Genomic DNA, 23929 nt, shown 5'->3' with positions numbered 1-23929 from the left:
ATAGACCATATGCTCCATGTTCTCTGGTGCCGCTGGAGTTACTGCAATACGAGCTGCATCTCTGGCTCACATTTTGTGAACTCATTATGGAGACTTTTTTTTTTTTTCCTTCAAACTGTAAAATAAGAAAGATGTTGGCTGTTGGGCTCAGCTCCCACTACGAGAACAAGACTCCTCTCGCAAGAAAACACTTGCTTAACTGTTGTTGCTCATCTGCAATTGCTTCTTTGGAGGCTGGTATCTCCTTCAAAGCATGTTCACCCAGGTGGTTTTTAACATTTGTGCAGCACTTCAGGTTCAGACCAAAACCCAGAATAAAGGATAATATATAGTATGCGTCAAATTAATGTCTTCGCCATCCTACTTTCTACTTTAATATACATCAAAGCTTTGACGTCCGTCTGCTGTACATTACAGTCAAACTAACGCCAACTTCACTGAAAAAAAAGGAAATAAGTCAACCATGCTGATCTTGGCTTTTTGTTTTCCTAACAGGTTATCATCCCTCATCATCCTGTTCCTTAGAAATAACTTTGTTCCAAATAAAGGGGAAGGAATCCCAACTTTCTAAGACACAGACAGTTTAGGAATAAGCATCAAACGGTCCTTTCAAAGTCGAGCAATAACAGTTTACAGTGGAAGGTTGTTGTTCATGGTTTTAGCAAAGGGGTGAGTGTTATTTTCCACTGAAGTATAACTGGCCAACTGATAGACCACAAAACTGTTAAATAATCCCCAAAAGTCTTTTGTTTATAAAGTTGTATCTCCGGACTGAAACGTTGTATAAATACTTCCAAGTGACATCACCTTCAAATGAAACGAACAAGCCTGTTTGAGAACGAGAAGGTTACGGTGATTTGATGTATTCCATCTTGACGACTACTTCTACTTTTTGTCCATGTAACCTGCAACTCTTGCACCATCTAGTGTGTACGACGGGTATTGCAGCAATATATCAATATGATGAGATACTGATGCAGCCTTCTATTCCACCGTTTAAAACGGTTTCCTGCATGGTTCACTCAGAACCAAGTTAAACCAAATTAAATGAAGAATTGTGTCCAGATTAAACACAAAAACACTAAACACAAAAAAAACTAATATCGGTTAATGATGCATTTGTCTAAAATATAAAAAGGAGAAAAATAAAATACAGAATGTAGAAATACAATATTTAGTTTCAAACAGAAAAGGTTATGTGCACTGACAGAATTAAACAACATTCTGCTTGGATAGTAAAATAAGGTACCACCCACGCCGAAGTCTTTTTTTATACATACATTTATTTTATATAAAAGGAAAAAGAAAGGTTGCAGTATTAACAGTTATGCACACAGTCCCGTCACTGGAAAACTACGGTATCCAACATGGCAGCTAGGCACTGAACGATGTTGGATGTCATTAAAACGTCTACGTGCTCCTCCAAGTGCCTCTTGGGATCCTGCAAGAAGGACAGAATATTAAGACAAACGCCAACAATGAGACGTGCTTTGTGATGATGGGGTTTCTTTTTTGCCAAATATTTGGTTTCAACAAACTTCAGGAAACTTAAATGACAAAGTAACTCGATCTCTGCTTTCATAAAGTCTCTGCTTGTACCAACATGTCTGCACAACCCGACGCACGTTCAATGACCTATTTAACTGTAATCAACAAACACACCTCGATTTTTGTCATATTACCAAAAAAAAGAGTTTTTGTTACCTGTTTTCCAACATTCTTGATTGCCAGCTGCTCCGGGGTCATTTTGTCCTCCTCTTCAACAGCCTGGGGTGGAAACACGACAGTGTCTTAATAATGCGGAGGAGCACACCAGGAGCATGCCATGCATATACATTTGTAATGCTTTTTGTAGTTTTTGCTCTGCAGAAATACTGTATATCATTTTGAGGCATCGCAACACCCTCAGAATCTTGTATAAGGGAGCTGCAGCATGCGTGTAACCAACAAAATCACTCAATCTCTGTATTAAGTTTGAGTTTTTAAAGACTGATTATGTTTTTGTTGGAACGAGTAACGTGACACTTTAGTTTGCAATTCAAGTAATCAGTTATTTAGTTACATTTTCAAATAAGTAATCTGTTACAAGAATATCCCAGTGAAATGCAAAATTGTGCCTGGGGGATAACGTTAAGCAGCACAGCTCCACAACACTGGTGGGAGCCACGGCTCCGAAACAGCAACAGCTTTCAGATGAAATTAACAAGTTTGTAGATGGTTATGTGGTGGAGGAGATGCTACTAATATTAAAATCCTCATGACTCATAACACGGAGGAAACACTGCCCGACAGGAAAAATATTTGCCAGCTACCTCGACATAATAAAGAGCTCAAATGTACTATAAACATGTGAGCCTTCTAGTAATATGAATAAAATGTTTCAGATTACTGGACGAGGTCCAGAAGGTGCACCTTATTGTAGTTCTTAGCCAGCTCCAGCATTTCCTTGACGATGGTCTCGTTGAGTTTGCAGTGCACGCTGTAGTCCTGCAGGGTCAGGCCCTCCATCCAGCTCTTCTTGTGCAGGTTCAACAGCATCTGAAGAACAATGAGTGGTATTTATAAGTTCCATCAATAAAATCAATGAAAACAAATCTGTGATAAGAGAATTCTCAAACCTTCTGCTCCAGCTCGTTTTTCCTGTAATTGATGGTGATGGAGTAGTAGTGTCTGTTCAGACCATGAATCAGAGCCTGAAAACATGAGAAACCTAACATTAAACATATGAAGTCATAACGTGCATAATCAGCAGCTGAGAGAAAGTAACCAAAATTATAACTACTACTACTACTTCATTGCGATTTGATCCTTTTTGGATCTTTGAACAGCGGTGATGGCGCTGTGTACAATGTGTTACCTGGATTGAGGGCTTGTTGAGATGACCCAGGTTGGATGTGGTTTGTCTTGGTTCATGACCCAACACCATCATGTTGGCATTGATCAATCGGAAGGCATCAATAACAACCTGGAGGAGACAGAGGCCGCACATGAAACCAGTAAGTCATTTCTAAAATGTTGTATAGCGCATCCAAAATGCAAGCTACTGAGTAACACGGTTCTTCTGCAGCAGGTATTCATCTTTACCTTTCCTTTGACGCTCTGAATAGGATCAACCACCACCGCGACGGCTCGCTCTGACAGGGCCTCGAAGCTCTGCTGTGTGTTGATGTCCACGCCAGACAACCAACAGCCGAAACCAGGGTGACTGTGGTACCACCCCACCACCATCTCTGGTCTGATGAGCAACATTTGAGAAAGACGGCACACATGTTTAGAGGGTAGCCCCAAAAATAAATCTCGATATTACCTAGAAATGGTTTTATCTCAACATCAAAGTGAGGTTTTAAGGAACTTTCTCATTCCCGGAATTACGCTACAATGTAGGCGAACAGTGACCGTGTTTTTTTTCCTAAATATTACACCTGTAAGTTTTACCTGCCGGTCTGCTTCAGCATGTCCAACATCTTGGCCTGGAACACAGGGTCCACTGCTTCAACACTCACACCCTGTGAGGTAGAAAATGTTCATTCAGTAAGAATTAGCAATATATACTTCCTTGTAAAATTGTTGAAATCAGCATATATATACGAGGCATTTACTACACATCACAACAAGGATAAATTAGCTTTATCAATTATGTTATAGGGAGCATAATCTTGGTATTAGGGTAAATACATACTGTTCCTGACTGGGGCATGGCAAACACATCAATCACTCGCACTGTGTAGTCATCAACAAATTCTCCCAACATCAATCCCATGACCTCCATTGGTACACCAGCGCGCCCGTGCTTCAACATCTAAGAGCAGATACAAGAAAGAGAGATAAGTCACAGACGTATTTATTTTAAATGCAAATATGAAGATAACCACTCTAAAATGTTTAGTGCATATGATGTTTGTTTACCTTGAGCAGGGCCAGAGAGGAGATGTAAACCTGCTCTGCTGTGTCCACAGCAGGTGCATCTGTCGGGGGGCCCTGAGGAGTCAAAGCAGAGCTCATCAGTTCAAGCCTTTCTAATACAGTAGTTACGCAGATCAATCACCACAATTCAACTATTGTTTAGAACTCGAATGCATGAAATATATCATGGATCATGACTTTGTATCCTTTAATCCTGTGGTAAACTATTTTGAGACTCTGGGCTTGATATGAGGTGTGTGTGTGTCAAGATGTGACACTGCGTTGGGACTCAAGCAAAGTTACCTCCGTCTCATTCCTGATAATTAATCAATTAAGTTGAAATTTAAATCATTAATAAGTATGGAATACTGGGCACATTGATTCAATCAAGGATCTTACCAGTGTTACGGGCAAAATGCTTTCCAGTTTAGTCCAACTACTTTTAAAATTGAATCTAATAATTTTAGACAAATAAGCATTGATAAATGTAAGTTTAGAGGTTATGTTTGGCTATAAAAGTTGAAAATGGTTTGGTTTAGGTTAACAATGGGTGAATCTGGGAGGGATTTTCATTTCTGCCTGTAGTTTTGTTATGAACCATAAGAAACATTTGTTTATGTTCTTTATTTACAGACATTTCAAACTTTGCGTTACCTGGCCAAGCCCTGGCATTCCACCTCCGAGCCTCAGCAGCCGGTCCATAGCGAGATCTGATGAGCAAACACAATGATGCGTGACTATAAAAACAGCTTTACCATTAGAGGGATACATTTAATAGTAAGTCCTTTATAAAGTTCATTAATTCGGACAAGTTCACTAACAAAAAATACAAATGGCATAAGGCGTGGACTTATACATGAAACATCCATCAGACAGCAAAGCATGTCCGCGGGTATAAACCTGGAGGACATTAGGTCATGTTTGGGTTTAATAGCTAGCGTTCAATCAACGTTAAATCAAAAAGTGATGGAATTATGACTTAGTATATTGGGAGTTACATTGTCTCTATTTTATTTGTGTTATGTCTTCTGTCTTTTATATTGGCCCCGACGTTGTTGACTTCAATTTAGGACAATACGGGTGTAACGTTATTTGAGTAGCCAAAGAAATCCAAAATAAAACTGAAGTTAGCACCAACTCGCTAGTTAGCTTCAGTTAGCGAATTTAGCTATAATCACGCACACACATCACAAAAAGTTGAACCACGCATTTAATTTTTTTAATCGAAGTATCGTGTTTAAGTAACAAAAAACAACAGGGGAATGTATAATACATGTGTCGTTAAACCGATCGGTTCATTAACAGCAACATCCAACGTTACTAAAGGCGTTAGCTTGCTGTTAGCTTGCTCACGCTTAGCCTCTGTCATCCCGCACAAGCAAAACAGCAACAAAGTCTGAACGCTGATTATATCTCACCGTGTTTTATGAAAGCCACTGAAGGTGTTAAAGCTGTAAGTTCACTTACCTGCTGTCAAATATTTCGGGTGTTTAGAAAAGTCTGTATTTCTGGAGATCAGTCGAGTCAGTGCAACTGGCTACAATGAATCAGCCAGAATTGTCTTTTCTTTTCTTTTTTTCGAAAAACTGCTTCCGTCGCACAAATGACGTATTTTGTTGTCGCCAGACTTTTTGCACCTGCACAACCGAGACACAAGGGTGCGCCACAATCAGTACATTTTACACTTCTGCTGCCACTGCTGCTACTGTTACCACTGCTACTGATAATAAATATGTTCTTATTACTGATTATACAGCTTGTACTTTTTTTAAATGTAAAAATGATATATTTGATAAGCTTACATAATTAAAAAATAATATTTTAAATTGATTAGAAGAATGAATAACTACGTAGACCTACTAAATGTATTATTATAAAATCTGTTTTATAATACTTTCTGACATTGTATATACTTGGTCTAGGCACCTTATTCTATGTTCTCCATTCATCTGCAAATAGGAGATTTAAATGTGTAAGTTTTTAAGCACAGTTTAATTTCATTGAGCTGTGAAACATCAGAAATTTTAACATTAGGAATATTTTAAATCAATGATGGTTTATAAGTAAAAAATGCTTTTACATTGTAGATAAAACTAAATACAATATTTCTGGAAAAGACAAAATCCAGAGTTTCTCTTTCGGTTGTTCTCTTTGTTGGGGTTTATGGCTGCTTATTTACAAATTTCGATCAAACATTATTTAATAATTGTATCTGCTATTAAGAGTATGTCTGAATTAAGATTGAAACATGTTTTAACACTGTACATATACATTATATATCTGCTACATATAACATGCTTGCATTTTGAAATTATATAGGTGCATCACTTTATTTCTAAGACAGGAGACTTAAAACTAACATTACATGTAATTGGGATATTTAAGTCTTTCATTTGAAGTAATAAGCAATACATTTTCAAATTGAATTGAACGTAAACCCTGACTTCGTCTTCTAGCACTTACTAAACGTAGAAAAAAACAGCACTGATGAAATATACAGCATCTATATTTCAATACTAAAAATAATGCAAATAGCTGTGAAGTTTGAGTGGTTTCTCATATTTCAACATGCAAGCATTTCATTATTCCCTAAGGAGTCACAAACTCTGAGCTAAACCACAACATCACTCGACTTTTGAAAAAGCTCCTTTGTTGGGTTTCATGTATTCCAGCCAGACAACAACTCCCAATCCTGCCAGACAACTCGTGCAATCTCACCCGACATGTTACTGGTTACCACACTGCCTGGCCAGACAGGTCATCAACAGGAATTCCTTAATTCCTCAGTGAATGAGGAAGAGGGAGATAATCATCCGCATTCCTCGGTCCCTCCTTCACCACACCCACAGGACCTCTTGCTACCTCGACACAATTCACTACACTCAGCGGTCGTAACCAGGATGTGCTTCCTTGTAATGAGCTTAACTCTAGTTACTATGGCCTTTAAGATACAGACTGAGTAAACCTACATTAGTAAGGTATACATTATTATATGGTCTCTAATTTCAGTGACTTCAGTTTTTATCTAATGTCTGTTGTTTTTGAAACCGATTCATTTTGTTGCTCCAAACAGGGAGACGCCTTCCTGAAAAATTAGTCAGAGAAACAATGGATAGATGGATAAATGAGCCAGACTTCAGATCAATTGACCCATTGGTTATTCAATTAATTTGAAACAAAGTAGGTTAAAAGTGCAATGCAAAAATATGTGAAATATACAGCTTTAATATGTGAAATATAGTTTATTTACATTTAAATACTGTATGAAATGTCCCATGTCACCAAAAGGGCAACAACATATTGGATCTAATGGGTTAACCAATCAATAACTACCAAACAGGGTAACAAAAAGCACAGGGAATCATCTCTACAAACATTATTGGAGCTGATTGTTCAGATAGGAATGATTGGACTTTTCAAAGACCATCACATGTAGCTTGTAACACGACACCAGCATGACACCTTAATCCTACCAGCCGAGGAAATAAGGGAGAGAAATGTGATGCTTTAAGAGCTTCCTTGCACCCTGATGGGATTTGGATTCAGCTTTGCTTTATAAATCTCCAGCAGCATCACTGCTAGTGGTAAGCATTGCTTTGTGCACTTCAGTGTACTGTATATGTGAATATAAAATTACTTTAATTATAAAATATTGAGAGGGAAATGTGCACCTATAGTTATCTCTGGGGCCACATGTGTGCCTGTGTAGCTATAAGATTGAAGTGGCTCTGCTGCATCTCTACCAATTGGTTCACTTTAAAAAAATAATAGTTCATAGTGGTTTAGACACGAACACTGTAATGCAAAGTCCGTGGTTATTTTATTTAATGTAATTTAATGTAATGTCATGTCATGTCATGTCATGTCATTTTATTTTTATTTCATTTCATTTCATTTCATTTCATTTCATTTCATTTTATTTTATTTTATTTTATTTTATTTTATTTTGTCTTTAAATGTAAGTATATCAAGCCGTGAAGAACAAAAACTTCCTCCTGGTTCTCTCCCTCAATTCCCAGAAAAAATTCAGAAGACATGACCTCAGCGGTAGCTCTGGCTCAACATATGATAAGAATTACTAAGAAACAGACATGAGGACTCTGGCTTGAGCACAGGCAGTGGGTAGAGAAAAGAGCTGGGCTGAAATGACCTCTGATTGATTCTATTGAAGGGGTGGACCTGGTGTAATGAGAGGGGCTGTTCCTCCACCAGAGTGCAACAACTAAAAGCTTTATTTAAGCCTGTGTCTGATGAACCTAAAGGGTCTCAGAGGTCAAACGCAGGAGATCAAAAATCTAGAAGATCAAAAATCTAGAAAGATGAACAGCTTATTTTGAAGCACCAACGGAAAACCATTGCATCTTAAAACCAATTCTGAAAAGCAGTATAAACATTTGACCAGAAGCTATGAAGCCATAGTTTTTTCCCCATCAGTCAGTGGAGGGAGTTATTTGTGTGTGATATGTGAAAATGCTTAGTTCACATTTTTACAAACTGCATATAAGCAGATCAATCTTGTGAATGCATTAAAAGGGAAAATATTAATGGTTCTCTTGATTGATGGAGTCAATATTTTGTTTCTACTTTATGTCACATGATCTACATACAGTATAGGCTACTATAATGAGCCTACAGGACACTAAAGATAGGAGTAAACATTTTTAATGAATGCCTTTTTTCCCCTAATATTTGCTCTGTGTTCTTGTCTTTCAATGCACTCCCTCCCATATTTGGTTTTACATAGGGAGAGTGTGTGACCTCCAGCCCAGGCCAGACCCAGCTTATATTTCATTGCATCCTGATTCTCTAACATGTAGTGAGTGTGTTGAATGGGGGGAAGGGTAGGAAGAGGAAGAGGGTGTGTGTGTGTGCGTGTGGTTGGAGGAGGTGGGGGTGAAGAATGCTTGGTATGTGCGGACGACAACAACATGAAAGGCGCCGAGTGTTCAGCCCAACTGATTGTGCGGCTACAAATGAAACCCAAAAGCACTTTGTATCCGATTATAAACCGAGCCGCAGACACCAGACGTCTCGACGTGCCTTTGTCACAAAAAACAAACCGCCGAGGCGAGTTCGCAAGAGGCGGCCACGCAGTTTATTTGATGTCAAACACCCCGCGGAGGCGGAGATGGTTTGGTCTGTAGTAGGTGGGACTGCCGAGCGGTCTGCAGCAGGACGTCGTAGATCAATGAACCGGACCGAAGGGTTGGTCCATCGCCTGGCGTGCATCTGACTGTATAGATGTGTCAGTATACCTGTGCAGGACCGAGGCTCTTCTTTTTAATGTTAACCAGCCCGTTCAGCATGCGGATGTTTTAAACCGACTGGCTATTTCGTAGGCTCCGTACACCGCCTTGGATTCCGTCTCTAGTGGCTCCTCGTTGCGATTTTCTTTTTGGGAAATAACAAATATATATCCATAACCTCCAGGATGATCTTTGCAAACACAGGCAACCCGCTGAAGACAGTCAATCGCAAACAGGTAGGCCGAACACACACTCGCACGTTGGTTTATTTTATTATTATTCATTTTATTTCTGCCTACTTCCCCCCCCCCCCCCCCCCCCCCCCCGGCCCCCCCACGATCGAGGCAGCGTTTGACTAAACAGGCTGTGTAATAGCAGCCACAAATGACATTGGAAAGCCCTTTCTGGCTTCCCCATATGCGTTTATATCTCACCATTGTAATGCCAAAATGAGTTGAATTCTATAAAGAAATAGATCCCCTTCTCTCAGCCGACTTGTCAAACGGGAAGCTGATCCTCTGATAGGCTAAACACGGAGAGATAAACCAGCTGCTGACCCGACCTATAGCTCTACAACCGAGATTTTAATTATTATGTCCATATAACCTTGTTTGCCCAGCCACTCGCCCCCTCTGGTCAATATGCATGACGGTTATTGTAGTCCATTTTATAGATTAATGCCTCCTGGGTGAATCCAGAGGGAGAGTGTAGTGTAGTGTAATGTAATATATGTCAGTGTGCTGGAGTGAACTGTGCTGCCTGCATTTGTCACTGTGGCCTCTCAGGTGAAGAATAAAGGTAATTTGAAGGCAGTGCCCCTTTTGCTTTCCCATCACACCTTTTCATTTAGACGGGAGATGGGAATAGAAAGCAGGCGCAGAGGTGAGAGGCAGCAGCTATTCTAACATCTGATGATGGAAATGTGAGCCTTGTGTCCTATAAAGTAGATTGAGCCTGCAGCCTATAAGATCCCGAATATCCACCTTTCAAATGAATCTGTAATATGTGTCCATCAGAGGGCACCATATATGACTTTGAGGAGGGGAATCCGCAACCAGCCACATCTGAGTCCCTGCAGGGAAGCGGTGAATGAGTTTTCAGTGTAGGCGTAACACAGGTTTAGTCTGCTATAAGGTGCGATGATGACTCTGTGAAATGTACCACCGGAGCTGCCCTCTAATGGAGTAGGCGTATTGTCTCGGAGGCCTAATGTGAACCCTTGGCGGTCTCAAACAAAGTTAGCATGGTAATTGCACACCAACAGAAATATAAGGCCGCTGCTTGAAGACACAGCAGGCCTCACAGAGGTTCCTGCCACAGCGATCGATTCTTTATCCATTTAACGATAACAGTGGGGGAATATCTCAGTGATTCTTGTTGGCACGGCTGTGGTTGTATCCATGGCTGTGGCTCTTGGAGTGGATTGTCCTCTGGTCATGGACAGATGGTGCGATTCTGCTGTGCTTTGTCTTTGATCTGATCTGGAGAGGGTTTGGGGTGGCTGGGAGCTATTTTAATGAATGAGTTAGGGGAAGGAAATGCTTTGCAGGGCAGTGCCACATGGTTTGGCTCAAGAGAATGAAGAAAACTGTAGGTTTCCGATAAACACTACAGCAGGATGTAAGACGTGAGCACAGATTTGATCCCATTGTGATTCATAAAGGCCCGTATACAAGTATATATTTCTCAATGTACTCTGTGGTGCAACACCCAGGAGCTTAAAGGTTAAACCTACCTGCCACTCAGAGCCTGACAGTGATGGAAGAAGTAATCAACTCATTTATTTAAGTAAAAGTAAAAAAAATACTCCATTGCAGTTAAATGCCCTGCATTCAAACTGTTACTCACTAAGTATTATTCACATAAAGTATCAAAAGTAAATTGATTCAAAATGTAAGAATGCGCCATTCAGAGTGGTATGTTTTGAATAACATATTATTTTACCAGACATATATGTAATTTTTCAATGTGAAGCTGATTTGAAGTACTTTATACACTACTGGGTACAGTATTAGTAAAGCATTGCATCATCATTTATAAACCCATAATGTGTTTTTATGTGTGTGCCATTATATAAAGTGAGTAAAAACTACAATATTTCCCTCTGAAAGTGGCAGAAACTGAAAATATTCAAGCTGAGTACCTTTTAGAATTGCACTTATGTACAGTACTTCAGTAAAGGTACTTCCACCACTGGACCCCTCAGGCCTGTTACAATGTAGAAGAACCTAAGCTGTGTTGATGCAACGTCTACATTCATTAATGAAGTCCAATCTGGGCCTTTTTTGTTTCGCACGGATGATAAAAATGCTCTTGTGATCACTGTTGACCTGGGTTTAAATTGGATCATGTAGCTCCCATGCCCTTCCTAACAGTGGGTTTCCTGTGTGCAGTCCTACCCCATGACTCCGTCCAGTCCCAGCAGCAGCAGCAACAGCAGCAGCACAGGCCTGGAGCAGCTCAGCAAAACCAACCTGTACATCCGCGGCCTGCCTCCTGCTACTACAGACCTGGACCTGGTCAAACTCTGTCACCAGTGAGTCAACACACACACACACACACACATATATACAGTTTGAGCATAACGAGCATGAGTCGTTGACATGCTTGTTTGCTGAATAAAAGGGGCTAAAAGCAGGCTTAAGATATCGCATACCAACGTCATTCCAGTCTGATTTGACAAAGGTCCTCCCTGACCACTGGCACAAACTGCACAACAACACAGTCTGTAAAAGTTGCTGTTAAATTTTAATTGCACATGAAACTATTAATACATGTACATGCCAGGAGACGGTTAGCGTAGCGTAGCACAACAACAGGAATGAGGGAGAAACGGCTATCGCCTTTTAAAACATGTCATTTTTACACTTCAGTTTTTGTGATGTTATTTAGTCTTCAAGCTTTATTACCTTTGGACAGGGCCATGTGAGCTGCTTCAAGTCTTTGTGCTATGCTAAGCAGGCAGTAGCTTCACACTTACTGCGCAGATATGAGAATAGTATCCAAGTGCTCATCTAACGCTTGGCAAGAAAACAAACGTTTGAATTGTTTGAAAATAATAATTGTAATTATTCATGGTTGCAATAGGATTTAGTAACTCACAAAAGTTATAAAGTTGTTTCTAAGAAGAGACTTTTTGGAAAATGTACTAAATGAAAGGAAATATTTAGCGGAATGAAATAGAAATTTGACAAACAAAAAGGCAGACTGTGTGTATTTTTAGTGCCAGATCATCAATCTTGGCATTCAAAGGCACACACTGGTTTAACCATAATGTACTCTGACATCAAATGCTCCAACCATAGCTCCATAAACAGAAACACACACACACACACACACAAGGAAAAGTGTTGGCTCAACTGTGGTATGTGAAGCGGACTGCAAAAATGATTGTTTTCCTAAAAAAAGAAAACCAAGTCATGTAAAGCGGTGAACATGTTCGATACGTGATACTATAGGCGTCAGTCCGAGTGGTTAGTGCGGTGGATGCCATAATTAGTGGAGTTTGGTCTCCTCTCTCTTTCCCTCCGAATCACAAGCATATGGAGAGAGGCATTCACCCATGTAAGCAGCAGCAGCAGCTGTTTGTGTCCTGTTTGCTTGTGTTTTGTTCGTGATGTTCCCAATGGTGTTTGCCAGCACAAAGCAGAAATGAAAGCGCTTTTCATAGCAACAAGGTCTGAATGGGGATGTAAGCTAGGCATTCAGTCTGTATGTTGTGTGCACTCGCATAGCTGCTCACAGCGTGTGCCACAGTTGGGGCTATTTCGATAGTCGAATAATCTATTGATTAGTGAAACGGATAAACCACTTTTTTTTTGGATTATGGATTACACAATAACTCAATGGCCTCTCTTTAGCTATCAACGCTTGCATTGAATTTGGAGTGTGTTCGCTCACGATAAAGACAATAAAAGTTAATACTTTATTCAGAAATACGTCAGGAGTTGAATAATTTATTGCAGTTTAGAATGTTTCAATTTATTTCAACCGATGCACTCTGCAGCAGCATTCTCCAGCCATGAAAGTCATCATGAACGTTCATTCACTCCAGAGTCGCTACCCGATGACGTCACATAATCCATAATTGAATTCGTTTGCAACTAATTTGGTCATCAATTTTTGTCGCCTTCGTGGATTAGTTGTACCACCCCCAGCCAGAGATCAACTTGAGTTAAAGTGGGAGACAAAGTAAAGCCTGAAAGTGGATTCTTAGTGTTTGGAAGCATGTAGGTGAGAGTAGTGATGTACAGTATGCGCCTCTGAAATATGACCAGTCTTTGTTATTTTCATTAATTGTTCTTCTCTGCTTGTGTTCACATTAACGATACATAATGAGAAATCTAAGGCGATTAAGAGACATTTTGTTCATACATTTGTTATGTGTAAGTCATCTGAATGTTGATGTGTGCACAGGTATGGCAAGATTCAGTCAGCAAAGGCAATCCTGGACAAGACAACCAACAAATGTAAAGGTCAGTAAGGTTATTAGCTTACCAGCCGTCAATTATCAAGGCTGCATGATTCGGGGGAAAAAAGTATATTTAGCAATATAACTTCAGTCCTCTTCCAGTGCTGGAACATATCTCCAATGCAAGTTTAAGTACGCAGACTTATTGTTTAGTTGGGGCATCAAAGTAACTGTTGTTTTCAGCTGATGTTCAAAAGCATCTCACCGGTTCTTTTGCATTTTGCACTAGGATTGATGCTATATACTTATATGACAGCACACTTGGAAACACATCCTGTTATTTTAGATTTTTAAATACATACCCATACCCTCCAGCTGGCATTCATTTCCATAGTGTATGAAAATCAATTTGCAGCGACTTGATAGTTTTACTTGGGTTGGGTAATCCATCAGTGCGAACATGACAGTCAATGTGTCCGCTATTGTTTTACTCAAACGGCTGAAAGTGCCGCTTGGTTTGCAAAGTCTGCAATACAATGCAAGGAAAACACAAGTCTTACTAAAACTAAAGCAGATTACGGTGGATTACCTAACTCCAGCAGATTTAGAGTCTTTACACAGAGATGTTCACACATTATGGGAATAAATGGAGACCAGTGAGTGCCTGGGCAATGGTAAAACACATTCAAAGTTCAGAAACACCATGGTATGCTTTGGATCATGAAAGCGGACGCAAAGTGTGTGTATTTTGTCATGAATCTGGTTAAACATAGATGCTGGTTTGGTTGGAATAGTCTCCCTTAAATTCACAAATATTAATTGATCAGTACATCTATTCAGTTTTGCACAGATTAAACACACAAGCTATAACATGTTAATGAGTGAGCTTTAGAGGTGCTGGTATACCCCCCCTCTTTATGCTAAACGAAGCTAACCAGCTGCTTTACCTTCCTATACGTACACATGAGAGCGGTATCGATCTTCACAGAGCACTCTTGGGAAGACAGTGAATCAATTCGCAAAATGATGAGGGATAACTTTTTTCTTTTATTATTATTTTGTAGTGTACATTTTGAAAACTAAATTGTGCTTCATGATTGATAATGTAAAAGATACCTTGATTTTTTTTCACAGTAATACACAATGAAGACCAATACATATGTCCCATCCCTCAGTAAAAGTGATAGTACAAAATGTACAATAGATGGTTGTTGTTATTATTTAGTGACTGTTCATATTCATTTCTTTCTACCAACTACAGGTTACGGCTTTGTGGACTTTGACAGCCCGGGGGCTGCTTTAAAGGCAGTACATGCTCTGAAAACCAGCGGCATACAGGCCCAGATGGCCAAGGTGAGTTTGGTGCAGGCATGTGTGTGTGTGTGTGCATATTTGTCTTACTTGTGAACATCTCTGTGGGGTTGTGCTTCTCTAATGCCTGCACGTGTCCAGTGTGTGCTGGAGAATGACATTAGACTGGTCACATGACCTCAGCTGACAAGCTGTTCTTCCCGTGACCCCATTTACTTTCACTGTAGAAACCAGATGTCACGTCCCTCTCTGCCAAATAACCGTCAGTCAGTCAGTGTGACACGTTACACGCACAAGACCACCAGCCCACACACTTAACACACAATCCTGGCGAGGTTGTACTGTGTAGATGGAACAGATTTTTGTTTTTACCAGCATTATTACTTTGTCACTGGGCGTTAACAATTATCATTCATGCATACTGATGTCGGCCTTTCTGCAGCTAAGCGCTATAGCAACAGCACTGCTGCTTTGAGCAGTTCTTGATCCTCTGTGACTAATTCAAAGTAACCAGTTTTTCATTTTCCTAAAATATTTTTAGATAACAAACAGGGTGTTACTGCATCACATCTGCGATTTGAGTAGCGGAAATGGTCTGGATCATTTCATTTCTCTCAGTCCCTTCCCTTCCCCGTCCCCGGCCTGTGTCGCTGTGCTTAAATTCATGGGTGAGAGACGTTCATTGATGAGGGGTTGCTCTCAGGAGACCTGCATGTAGCCGCTCTGTTTGGAACAAACGCGGCAGAACACGGTTTGTGTGTTGTGGTAGCTAGGCTACGCTGCTCTCCTGCTGTTTCTAGGGAAGACCGTAGAGGCGCTGAGCTGCTGCACAGTTCAGATGAAGTGTGTTTTCTGTGGGTGTGGGGAGGAGAGCTTATTGATGTTTGTTAAACCAAATGTCTTCCTCTATCCCTTAACCGTACTTAAATCTCAAACCCTGATCCACACGTACAAGTTTCATTGCAGAGAACAATATGTTTTGTCTGTGAAGAAACAGTGCAGCACAGCCTTTATCCGTGGTTCTCTAACTAATGATTCAAGAGAAATGATTATCCTCCCTCAGGTCACATGCCACATGCAAAAGAAACTACAAAAATAACACGAGATCCAATGCACTTCTTCTTTTCCGTCTTCCTTTCTGTGAGCAGCAACAGGAGCAGGACCCCACAAATCTGTACATTTCCAACTTGCCTCTCTCCGTGGATGAGAAAGAGTTGGAGAACATGCTGCAGCCCTTCGGCCAGGTTGTCTCCACGCGGATCCTCCGAGACTACAGCGGCAACAGCCGAGGCGTGGGCTTTGCCAGGTCGGTCGCAGTAGTCATTCTTTCTCTCTTTAAAGTAGCTGTAGAATAAACTTTCAGCTTTGATCACGAAGCTGTGATGATACATAATGGCCTAACAGCAAATTACCACTCACAAGATTGTATCTAGTGCGGCGATGCCGCTGTGTAGCTGCTCTTCAAGTACAATGAATGCGAAACTAAAATGTAATCAACTGAAGATCGTCTATGTGATTCGACGACGAGTCATTTGTTATTTTGTCTCCCCCGTCAGGATGGACACAACGGAGCAGTGTAATGCCGTCATCTCCCACTTCAATGGGAAGTTTATCAAGATCGCTTCTGGAGCTCTGGGTAGGAAGAAAATCCACCTTTCTGTTCATGTTCCCTCCGATGAAAAGTGTGGAGGCGCTGATGATTGATTGCTGAGTGTTGATGTGCAGTGGTTTTGTGCTTTGCCCCCAGCTCCCTCTCAGCCCTTGCTGTGTAAGTTTGCAGACAGTCAAAGGAAGAAACATGCTCACAGCGGATTTGTTCCCAATGGACAGACAGGGGATCTCAGACTAGTATGTATCTGTTATCATCCTACATGTGTTTGAACCTTTTGCCCCCTCTGTTCGATGAGTATGAATGAATGACATTTTATTATCGTGTCACGCATACAATGATGCCCATTTCTTCAAAAAAAACGTCCTTTCACGATAAGATCTTTGGACCATAATTGATTCACAAATCGCTGGCAAAACATTTGTGTTGATCATCTGTACCAATGTTTTGTCGAGCTATTTCGTGGGAAACTTTCCTCAGTGATTATCTGTTTTATATATAAAAGAAAATGAGAATATTTTCTAAACGTGTTCCCATATAAACCCAATATAACTGAAAAAGTGTTCAAATGCATTGATTCTTGTTTCACATGGGGTTCAGTTGTTTTGATACAAATGCAAATATGTAACTCCACATTATTTCCTCACCTTAGGGTGCAATGACTCTTACCTATGACCCCTCCTCAGCAGCTATACAGAATGGGTGAGTTACACTACAGGTCATGAAACCACTTGTACTTCTAACTATAGTCATAACTCTGGAGCTTTATTATGAAATACTGTTTGTTTCCTAGGTACTACCCTTCGCCGTATCCAGTGAGCAACAGGATAATGACTGTGCAGCCTTCGATGTCTCCCTACATGTCTCCAGTCTCTGCTTACCAGGTACTGCAGAAGATCCTGAATACAAACACATTCAACGGCCAGCGCTGAAGTTAAATCTCTCTTTCTCTGTCTCTCTTCCCCTCTCTGTTGCATTTGAGGTAATGGTGTGTGTATATGTGGGTTAGGGTGTATTCTTGCATGTGTGTGGGTTGTACAGGTGCTATAGATGTATGAATAGGTGTTTTAAAGATGCCCTGGGCCACCGCACACTTTGGCAGTCTCCATGTGGCGGTTGATGATTGTTTGATTTTTTTGTTGTTTTGTTCAAAGAGCTTGGTCAACCAGAATTCAATATGACAGTAAGCTTGGTACATCTTCTCTGAGTAAAACTTTCTCTGAAATAAGTGTTTTGTAATATTTCACCCATAGGTTTTGATTTATTACATTCTGTGTATCAGAAACACTTCTGCATGCAGACAAGATCCGTCTTTTTGAATATAGCCCTCTACCAGATACTCTTCAGATGAACCTGCAAACTGTTTGGGTCTTCCAGGCCTGTCTGGTAAACATCCCCGTTATGTGGAGATTTGATAATAAGCTCTAAGTCATCATCATCGACCTGGCACCTTAGGGGCTCCGGTACTGTGAACTCTTAATGTGTGAGCTTTCTTGTGTTTGAATCCATAACTAATAATGACGTCTACAAAGGCTCAACTTTCCAATTAGATAGAGGAGGCAGCTCCTCTCAGGTACTCGCCTCCAGGTGTCCCATTCATTGCCAGAAGGAACACTCAAAAGTTTCACAGTGAGATGATGGAGCAGTTGAAGCTTTTCCAAGCACCCAACTCTCTCTCATCCAATACAAACAAACACCCTCGCCTTCCCTAGTCCTGCCCTTGGCCCAATGGGCATTGCACCTGATACCTACCTTCTGCCTTGATGGTTGTTGAAGTGGCTACAAAGGCCTCAGGTTCAAAGGTTGGCAGCCCAAGAGCCCTCTGGTGGACACACCAGCAGTGAGGGAAGCTGTGAAGATATATATAAAAAAGAAAATAGGCTTTCAAAGCTTGGTTGGCACAGGTGATGGACTTAGGCCAAGGAGGCTACATATATTATAGCTACATGTACAAAAGCAAGTGGTGGACAAGCTTTGAAGAGCTACCAGGATAACCTTCTGCCAGCTTTAAAGAAGTTCTAGAGAACCATTGAGCTCCTCAGGAGGGGGAGGCAGGGCCTAAACTGGAGATATTGTTTGGAGGTCGAAGAAGACGTTTATTTAAGTCCTAATCAAACATGCCGTAAGATCCATGGAGTTTGGAGGCCATCTTAACGGCTGAGGTCATAAGGATAGTTTAAAAGCTCCTTAGCCAACAGGGGGGGAACAGAGGGCCCAAGAAATCTGAATTCTTTGGATTTTTTTGGGACTGTCATGGTTGATTATGGTCCCTGAGCAGAAATAGTCGAAACGCAAGAAAGAATACAGCATATGCTGTTGCACTCCAAATGTATAATTTCGACTGATAACATCCTTGTATTTCTATTTAAAAACGACGCCTATTGTAATTTTAACGTTTGTAACATTAAAGTTTCATCCAAGGCACATCAATAACTCTCTCTTTCCATCTGTCTCTCGTTCTGCCTCTCCCTTCCTGTCTGACCTTCCATTAGGTACAGAGTCATTCTTGGGTGGCACATCAACCATATATCATGCAACACCCGGTAAGGGAACAACGGCATTTGCTTCTTTTTTTTCTTTTTCTTTTCATACACTCATAGACCACCTCCTATTCAGTGTACAGGAAATGGGTGTGTGGCGCCGCTACAGCTCTGAGCTCACACAGTGTGAACTTTAATCAGCCCGTTCTGCTGACACGATCAAACCAACGTTAAAAGCTTCCCCAAATGTAGGAGGTGGACAGAGCCCAGACGAGTTCTGGGAAATAGCCCCTGTGTATTTACATGTTGTATGTGTGTGTTGGAGTGTGTATAAAAGAGAGATGGAACAACTAAAAAGCCATTCAGCCCCCCCTCCCTCCCTCTCTCTGGATCCAGCAGGAAATGCCTGGAGCAGAGACAGTCTTGTGACTCTTTGACTCTTCCAACAGATGGTTTCCAGTGGAACAAGTGTCTCTGCTGATCTGCCCCCTCCCCCACTTTTTACTAGGAAACGGTCTATTCCCTAAAGGCGTCATGTTTAAAGGAATATACCACATCTGAAAACAGACTAGCGCTGGCAACGTCACACCTTTCCACATATTTTCATCCCGTAACATGACCCAGGAGCACAGACTGCTTCATGTTTACCTCAGAGCTATTGCTGTAAATGTGTTATCTTACATTTTAACAAACCTAAAAAGCTATAGAATATCTTTTTTTCCCCCCTCGGCTGATCTTTCTGGGCTGACTTGCATACATAGGTTTAAAAGTAAGACATGCTATATTTTAGCAACACACTACCTGCCACTGTTGTTGCAGCCTACATGTGCTTTTTGATCGGGGGGGTTTCATCACAATTAGGCGATTTAGTGTGTGGAATCATGGGATTGCATGGTCAAAACTGAGCTGCTTTGTGTTCCAGGGTGCTGTGATGTCTCCCTCTGTGGATCCCTCCATGTCACTGCACCCTTCAGCCATGATTACTCAGCAGATGGGCCAGCTGTCACTGGGAAACACAGGAGCGGTGAGTGGGATTCTGGGATATCCTACATCACACTCGGCATTGATTAAATGAAACCTGGGTAGTATGATTAGATAGAACATGCTGACAAATATGAGGACAAAATGTTAGTTTCATTTAATGCAAGTTGTATAGTGACAGTGATCTGACATAGCCTTGTGACTAACGGCAGCCCACTAGAAAGATCTATACTTGGGACATTTAGCATGGACACCCCTGTATTAGTGAGGTTAAATCTTTATTGTTTATGGGTGATTCAATTGTTATTTTTCAACAGATTACAGTGTGATGTCTAAGAAAATGTAATACCATTCAATAATTTGGATTTTATTGATTTAATCTTTTTTTTATCTTGCAGTATATTTCAGCCAACCCTGGTGTCCAGGGAGCTTACATGCCTCAGTATCCTCCCATGCAGGCAACACCTGTAAGTTTATTGTATCTTTACCTCGATCAACTTCGTTCAAGTCATTCAGCTACATACCGGGCGTTCATTTAAATGTGATTATACCCTAAAACAAATATTGTTTTAGGGTATTACAGCAGTCCGTGCCAGTCCACTCAGCTTCTATACTCATAAGGCCTAGAGTTGTTTTTGAAGTGTTCGTCCTCTAAAACCATCAATTATCTCAGTGCAAACACAGTGAAGATAGTTATTATCACGCTCTAAATAAGAGACGCTGTTTTGCTTTTCAGGAAAACGGCACGCCACAACAAGTGGATTCTTCCAATAACTCGTCTCCTTACAGTCAACTCAGCAAGTAATCACAGGTACGCTGTAGTTTATGAATGCAAGTCGTCTGATGTGAATGCCAGCAAGTTGTTAACTTTAACAACTTTACTGCCACGTGGAAGTTATAGCACCACTTTCTAATAGGACACCAAGTATTTGCCTTATTAATGGTTCAAGAATCAGTAACTAAAGCTTCATAGATCTGTTGTAAACCATTAATAAGAAGAATTTCTGGGTTACCAGGATGTAAAAGGTTATAGTTTTTGAAATCTGTATACAGGGTGCCTGTGTAGGTCAAAGATAATAAGATCCAATGCTGCTGTTAAATATAGTTCATAGTTTTCATACCAGTGCTTCTGCTTTCTATTTATTTTAAGGCTATAGATTCCCGCTATGTGAGCCAGAGGGCAGGTGGGAGGTTGCCGATGACATCACAGTGGTAACAGTCAACGCCTTCTCTGATTGGACCAGATACATGAACTTTTTTGCACAGCCCCGACGTTTGTGGTGAAAAACTGAGGGCAGTGTAAATGGACTCAACAGTTGGCTAATCACAGGAAGAAAAAAAAAAAAAAAAAAGATTTATTTTGATAAGAAACAACATGCTCTTCTTTTTCTCTTTTTTCAAGGATTCTCAAACAAATGCCAGAGGACCCCCCCCCCCCCCTTCCCCTTCCCCTTCCCCTTCCTCTTCCTCCTCCCCTCCCCACTCCTCCCCCAGTATGATGTGATATTATAATGCATGAGATTGAGATAGTTTACCCCCCCCTCCAAGTGTCTATGATTTTATAGTTCCTTTTATTTGTGATATATGAAGAAAGAAAAAAACGACTTGCAATACTTGTTTGCACTGAAGTTTAAAGTTTCAGAATATCTTCATTTTGGTTTTCATCATTGCCACAGAATAGCTTACAAAATCAATTCATGTTCAACTGCACTAGACAGCTGATACAGATGACCATTTCATTAGGGAATTAATGAATTTAATATTGGAAAAGGTGCCTTCCTTACGTCACATCCAACATTCTCCAACATTGTTTTCATCGAACTTGATCAGGTGTCATATTTCTATCTGATTGATCAAACGTGTGTGTGAAGTGCTTCGCTATCTAGTCTTCTGGTAGCAATAAAGACAATGAGAGTCCCACGGCAATACTGAGAAAAAAAAGAACGGCGACAGTCTCAGAGCAAGGTAATCCCTTATTTTCCCTCTTTCCTTTTTTTAAAAAAAAATCGTGGTGACATGAAACAAAGAGCCGTACTTTTCTGAAATTACAATTTTACACCCAATGGACATCTTTTAAGGAGGGTTGTTTTTTTTTTCTCTTGTGGTCAGTTTGACCAGTGATCTACCTCATGGTTCTGCCGGAGTCTGCTGGTGTTGTGGGGTTTGCAGGTAAAGCCCCCTTGTTCACCAGAGCGGACGAAGCAGAACAAAAGCCACGCTCAGGAGCTGGCTAAATAGGACTTCTGCCTGTTTTTGTCTCCCACATGCAGCGTTTCTCTTCCTGATCCGCAAAGAAACATTGTGCTTTGCTTTGTCTTTATTTGTCATTGCTTCTGTTCTGGTGTTTCTTTTTCATGATGAGCGTTGTTCGGTTGTGAGTAAGACAACTACTAGCTTCTCCTTGAAATAGCTGGTTTTACAATGTGCTTGGAATAAATGAATACAGGCTACGTGCATTTAGTTTGCAGTCTTCTGCCTTTGCCATTCTTGACAGATCTTAGATGACTCACCACGTTCCCCTCCCTTTTCTTGCTTTCCTTTAAGAAAGACTAAAAGCCACTATCTTTGGTTAAACTGCTACTGTAAAGCTCTCCAAAAATAACGCTAGGATTTAGCCAGATGTTGGTCATTTGGTTATACAGTGTACATGCCAAACAATTTGCATCTCAAATCAATCAATTATGTATGAAGTACTTCAAAAACAGCAGTATTTCATAAGAATAGGGTGGAAGTTGAAATCTCATGACTGACAGCATGTGTTTCAAAAGTTTTGCTTGTCCAGAATAAGATTTGTAAATTATATGAATTCAGGGCCAAACGTGAAAAATAAGTGAGTTTTATTGTTTGCTTTACTTTTTTGTTTTTTTTCTTTAAATTGGTGATTTCTGATGTAAGAAACTCTATACACTACGATGAGACAAGAAGAAAACGTTAAAGCTGCATGGTCGCGGTGCTTTTCCCCGACCAATAGTACTGTAGCAGTAAATGCTCACCTTTGGAAAATACAAGCGGTAACCTGCTTTTGCTGAGTGTGCTTTCCCATTCTGAACATTTGTTGCTGGAAAAAATGTAAAAATGAAAAGAAAAAAAAACCTTGTACATGTTATCCTCATTGCCTCCCCCTTCACCTTCAGCTGATTTTCAAATAACCTTCTCCTTGCTCTCTCCTTTGAAAACATTGGAATAAGAACAATGCTGAATAAAAGGCTCTTCTCTTTCTCAGATACGACTCCTGTCTCTTTAATTCACTGGTCCTCTCTTTTGCTGTTGCACGTTTGGAAGTTTGTGTGTTTGGAAGTTTAAAGGATAATTCTGGTGTTGTTCTATATTTTCTTAATTGCAATAAAGCATTGATGCGTCAGTTAATATTTTCCAATCTGTCTGTGGCACTCAGCCCCAAAGCCCATTCATTATATTAACTGGTCACAAATGTAGTTTCTTTTTTATATTAAAAGATAAATCATTTCCTAAAATAACTGGCCACTGTAGTTTTAACAAATGTAGTAAATACCACATTTTTGGGGTCTATTTTTAGTGGCGCATTAATAAACATTTGGTGCTCTAATGACTTTTTACATCAGCAGGATGTTGAATGTGCAATTGTCTTAAAATAAAGGTCCATGTTCATTGTAATGAAGGGACATGTTGAACCAAGGATGTGGCTAATTGATGGACAGTTCTTGGACAATGGAGCTCTATGCCACAGAGGAATTAAATATATCGGGCTTGTTGTATTATTAGTAAGCTAAATTCAGTGGTGGTTTCATTATTTTTAATGGGATCGTTCGAATATCAGCAGCCTTCTCCTTTAAGATCGAGCTACTTGAATAATCATGGTGTTCTCCAGCAATTTAGTATTGCAACTTAGTATCGGTCAAAATCTGCACCACAGGAGAGATATCCCGACTTAAAAATCCCTTGTCCGGGTAAAGCTACAGAAATGTTGGACCCCACAATTTTTCTCACAACTCATTTCTTTTAGATCCTC

The 23929-nt window shown here is 40.5% G+C and overlaps 2 protein-coding genes across 4 annotated transcripts; one reads left to right on the top strand and one right to left on the bottom strand.

Annotated features, from left to right (window-relative positions):
* Window positions 1-499: 499 nt before the first annotated feature.
* psmd14 (proteasome 26S subunit, non-ATPase 14) lies at window positions 500-5475 on the bottom strand. Of its 2 annotated transcripts, XM_031845984.1 has the most exons (11): window positions 5371-5475; window positions 4558-4613; window positions 3907-3978; window positions 3680-3799; window positions 3436-3506; window positions 3085-3235; window positions 2858-2965; window positions 2619-2693; window positions 2413-2538; window positions 1705-1767; window positions 500-1441 (listed from the first exon to the last, which is right to left on the bottom strand). In XM_031845984.1, the coding sequence occupies exons 2-11, from the start codon at window positions 4603-4605 to the stop codon at window positions 1343-1345; spliced, it is 933 nt and encodes a 310-aa protein (XP_031701844.1). In that variant the 5' UTR covers window positions 4606-4613; window positions 5371-5475; the 3' UTR covers window positions 500-1342. The 2 variants fall into 2 exon arrangements, with proteins under 2 accessions (XP_031701844.1, XP_031701843.1); XM_031845983.1 differs by lacking the exon at window positions 5371-5475 and having other exon boundaries at window positions 4558-5351.
* A 3532-nt stretch (window positions 5476-9007) lies between these two features.
* Window positions 9008-23163, top strand: LOC116383000 (RNA-binding motif, single-stranded-interacting protein 1-like). 2 transcript variants are annotated; one of them, XM_031846499.1, is made up of 14 exons: window positions 9008-9385; window positions 11543-11685; window positions 13566-13624; window positions 14822-14913; window positions 16020-16177; window positions 16428-16507; window positions 16619-16719; window positions 17133-17182; window positions 17274-17364; window positions 18973-19023; window positions 19883-19984; window positions 20340-20408; window positions 20678-20752; window positions 21092-23163. In XM_031846499.1, the coding sequence occupies exons 1-13, from the start codon at window positions 9335-9337 to the stop codon at window positions 20744-20746; spliced, it is 1116 nt and encodes a 371-aa protein (XP_031702359.1). In that variant the 5' UTR covers window positions 9008-9334; the 3' UTR covers window positions 20747-20752; window positions 21092-23163. The 2 variants fall into 2 exon arrangements, with proteins under 2 accessions (XP_031702359.1, XP_031702358.1); XM_031846498.1 differs by having other exon boundaries at window positions 11525-11685.
* The last annotated feature ends 766 nt before the right edge of the window (window positions 23164-23929 follow it).

This window comes from Anarrhichthys ocellatus, unplaced genomic scaffold (genome assembly GCF_004355925.1).
Source record: "Anarrhichthys ocellatus isolate YVR2014 unplaced genomic scaffold, GSC_Weel_1.0 scaffold6, whole genome shotgun sequence".
Lineage (NCBI taxonomy): Eukaryota > Metazoa > Chordata > Actinopteri > Perciformes > Anarhichadidae > Anarrhichthys > Anarrhichthys ocellatus.
This window is presented reverse-complemented; position numbering and strand designations above follow the sequence as displayed.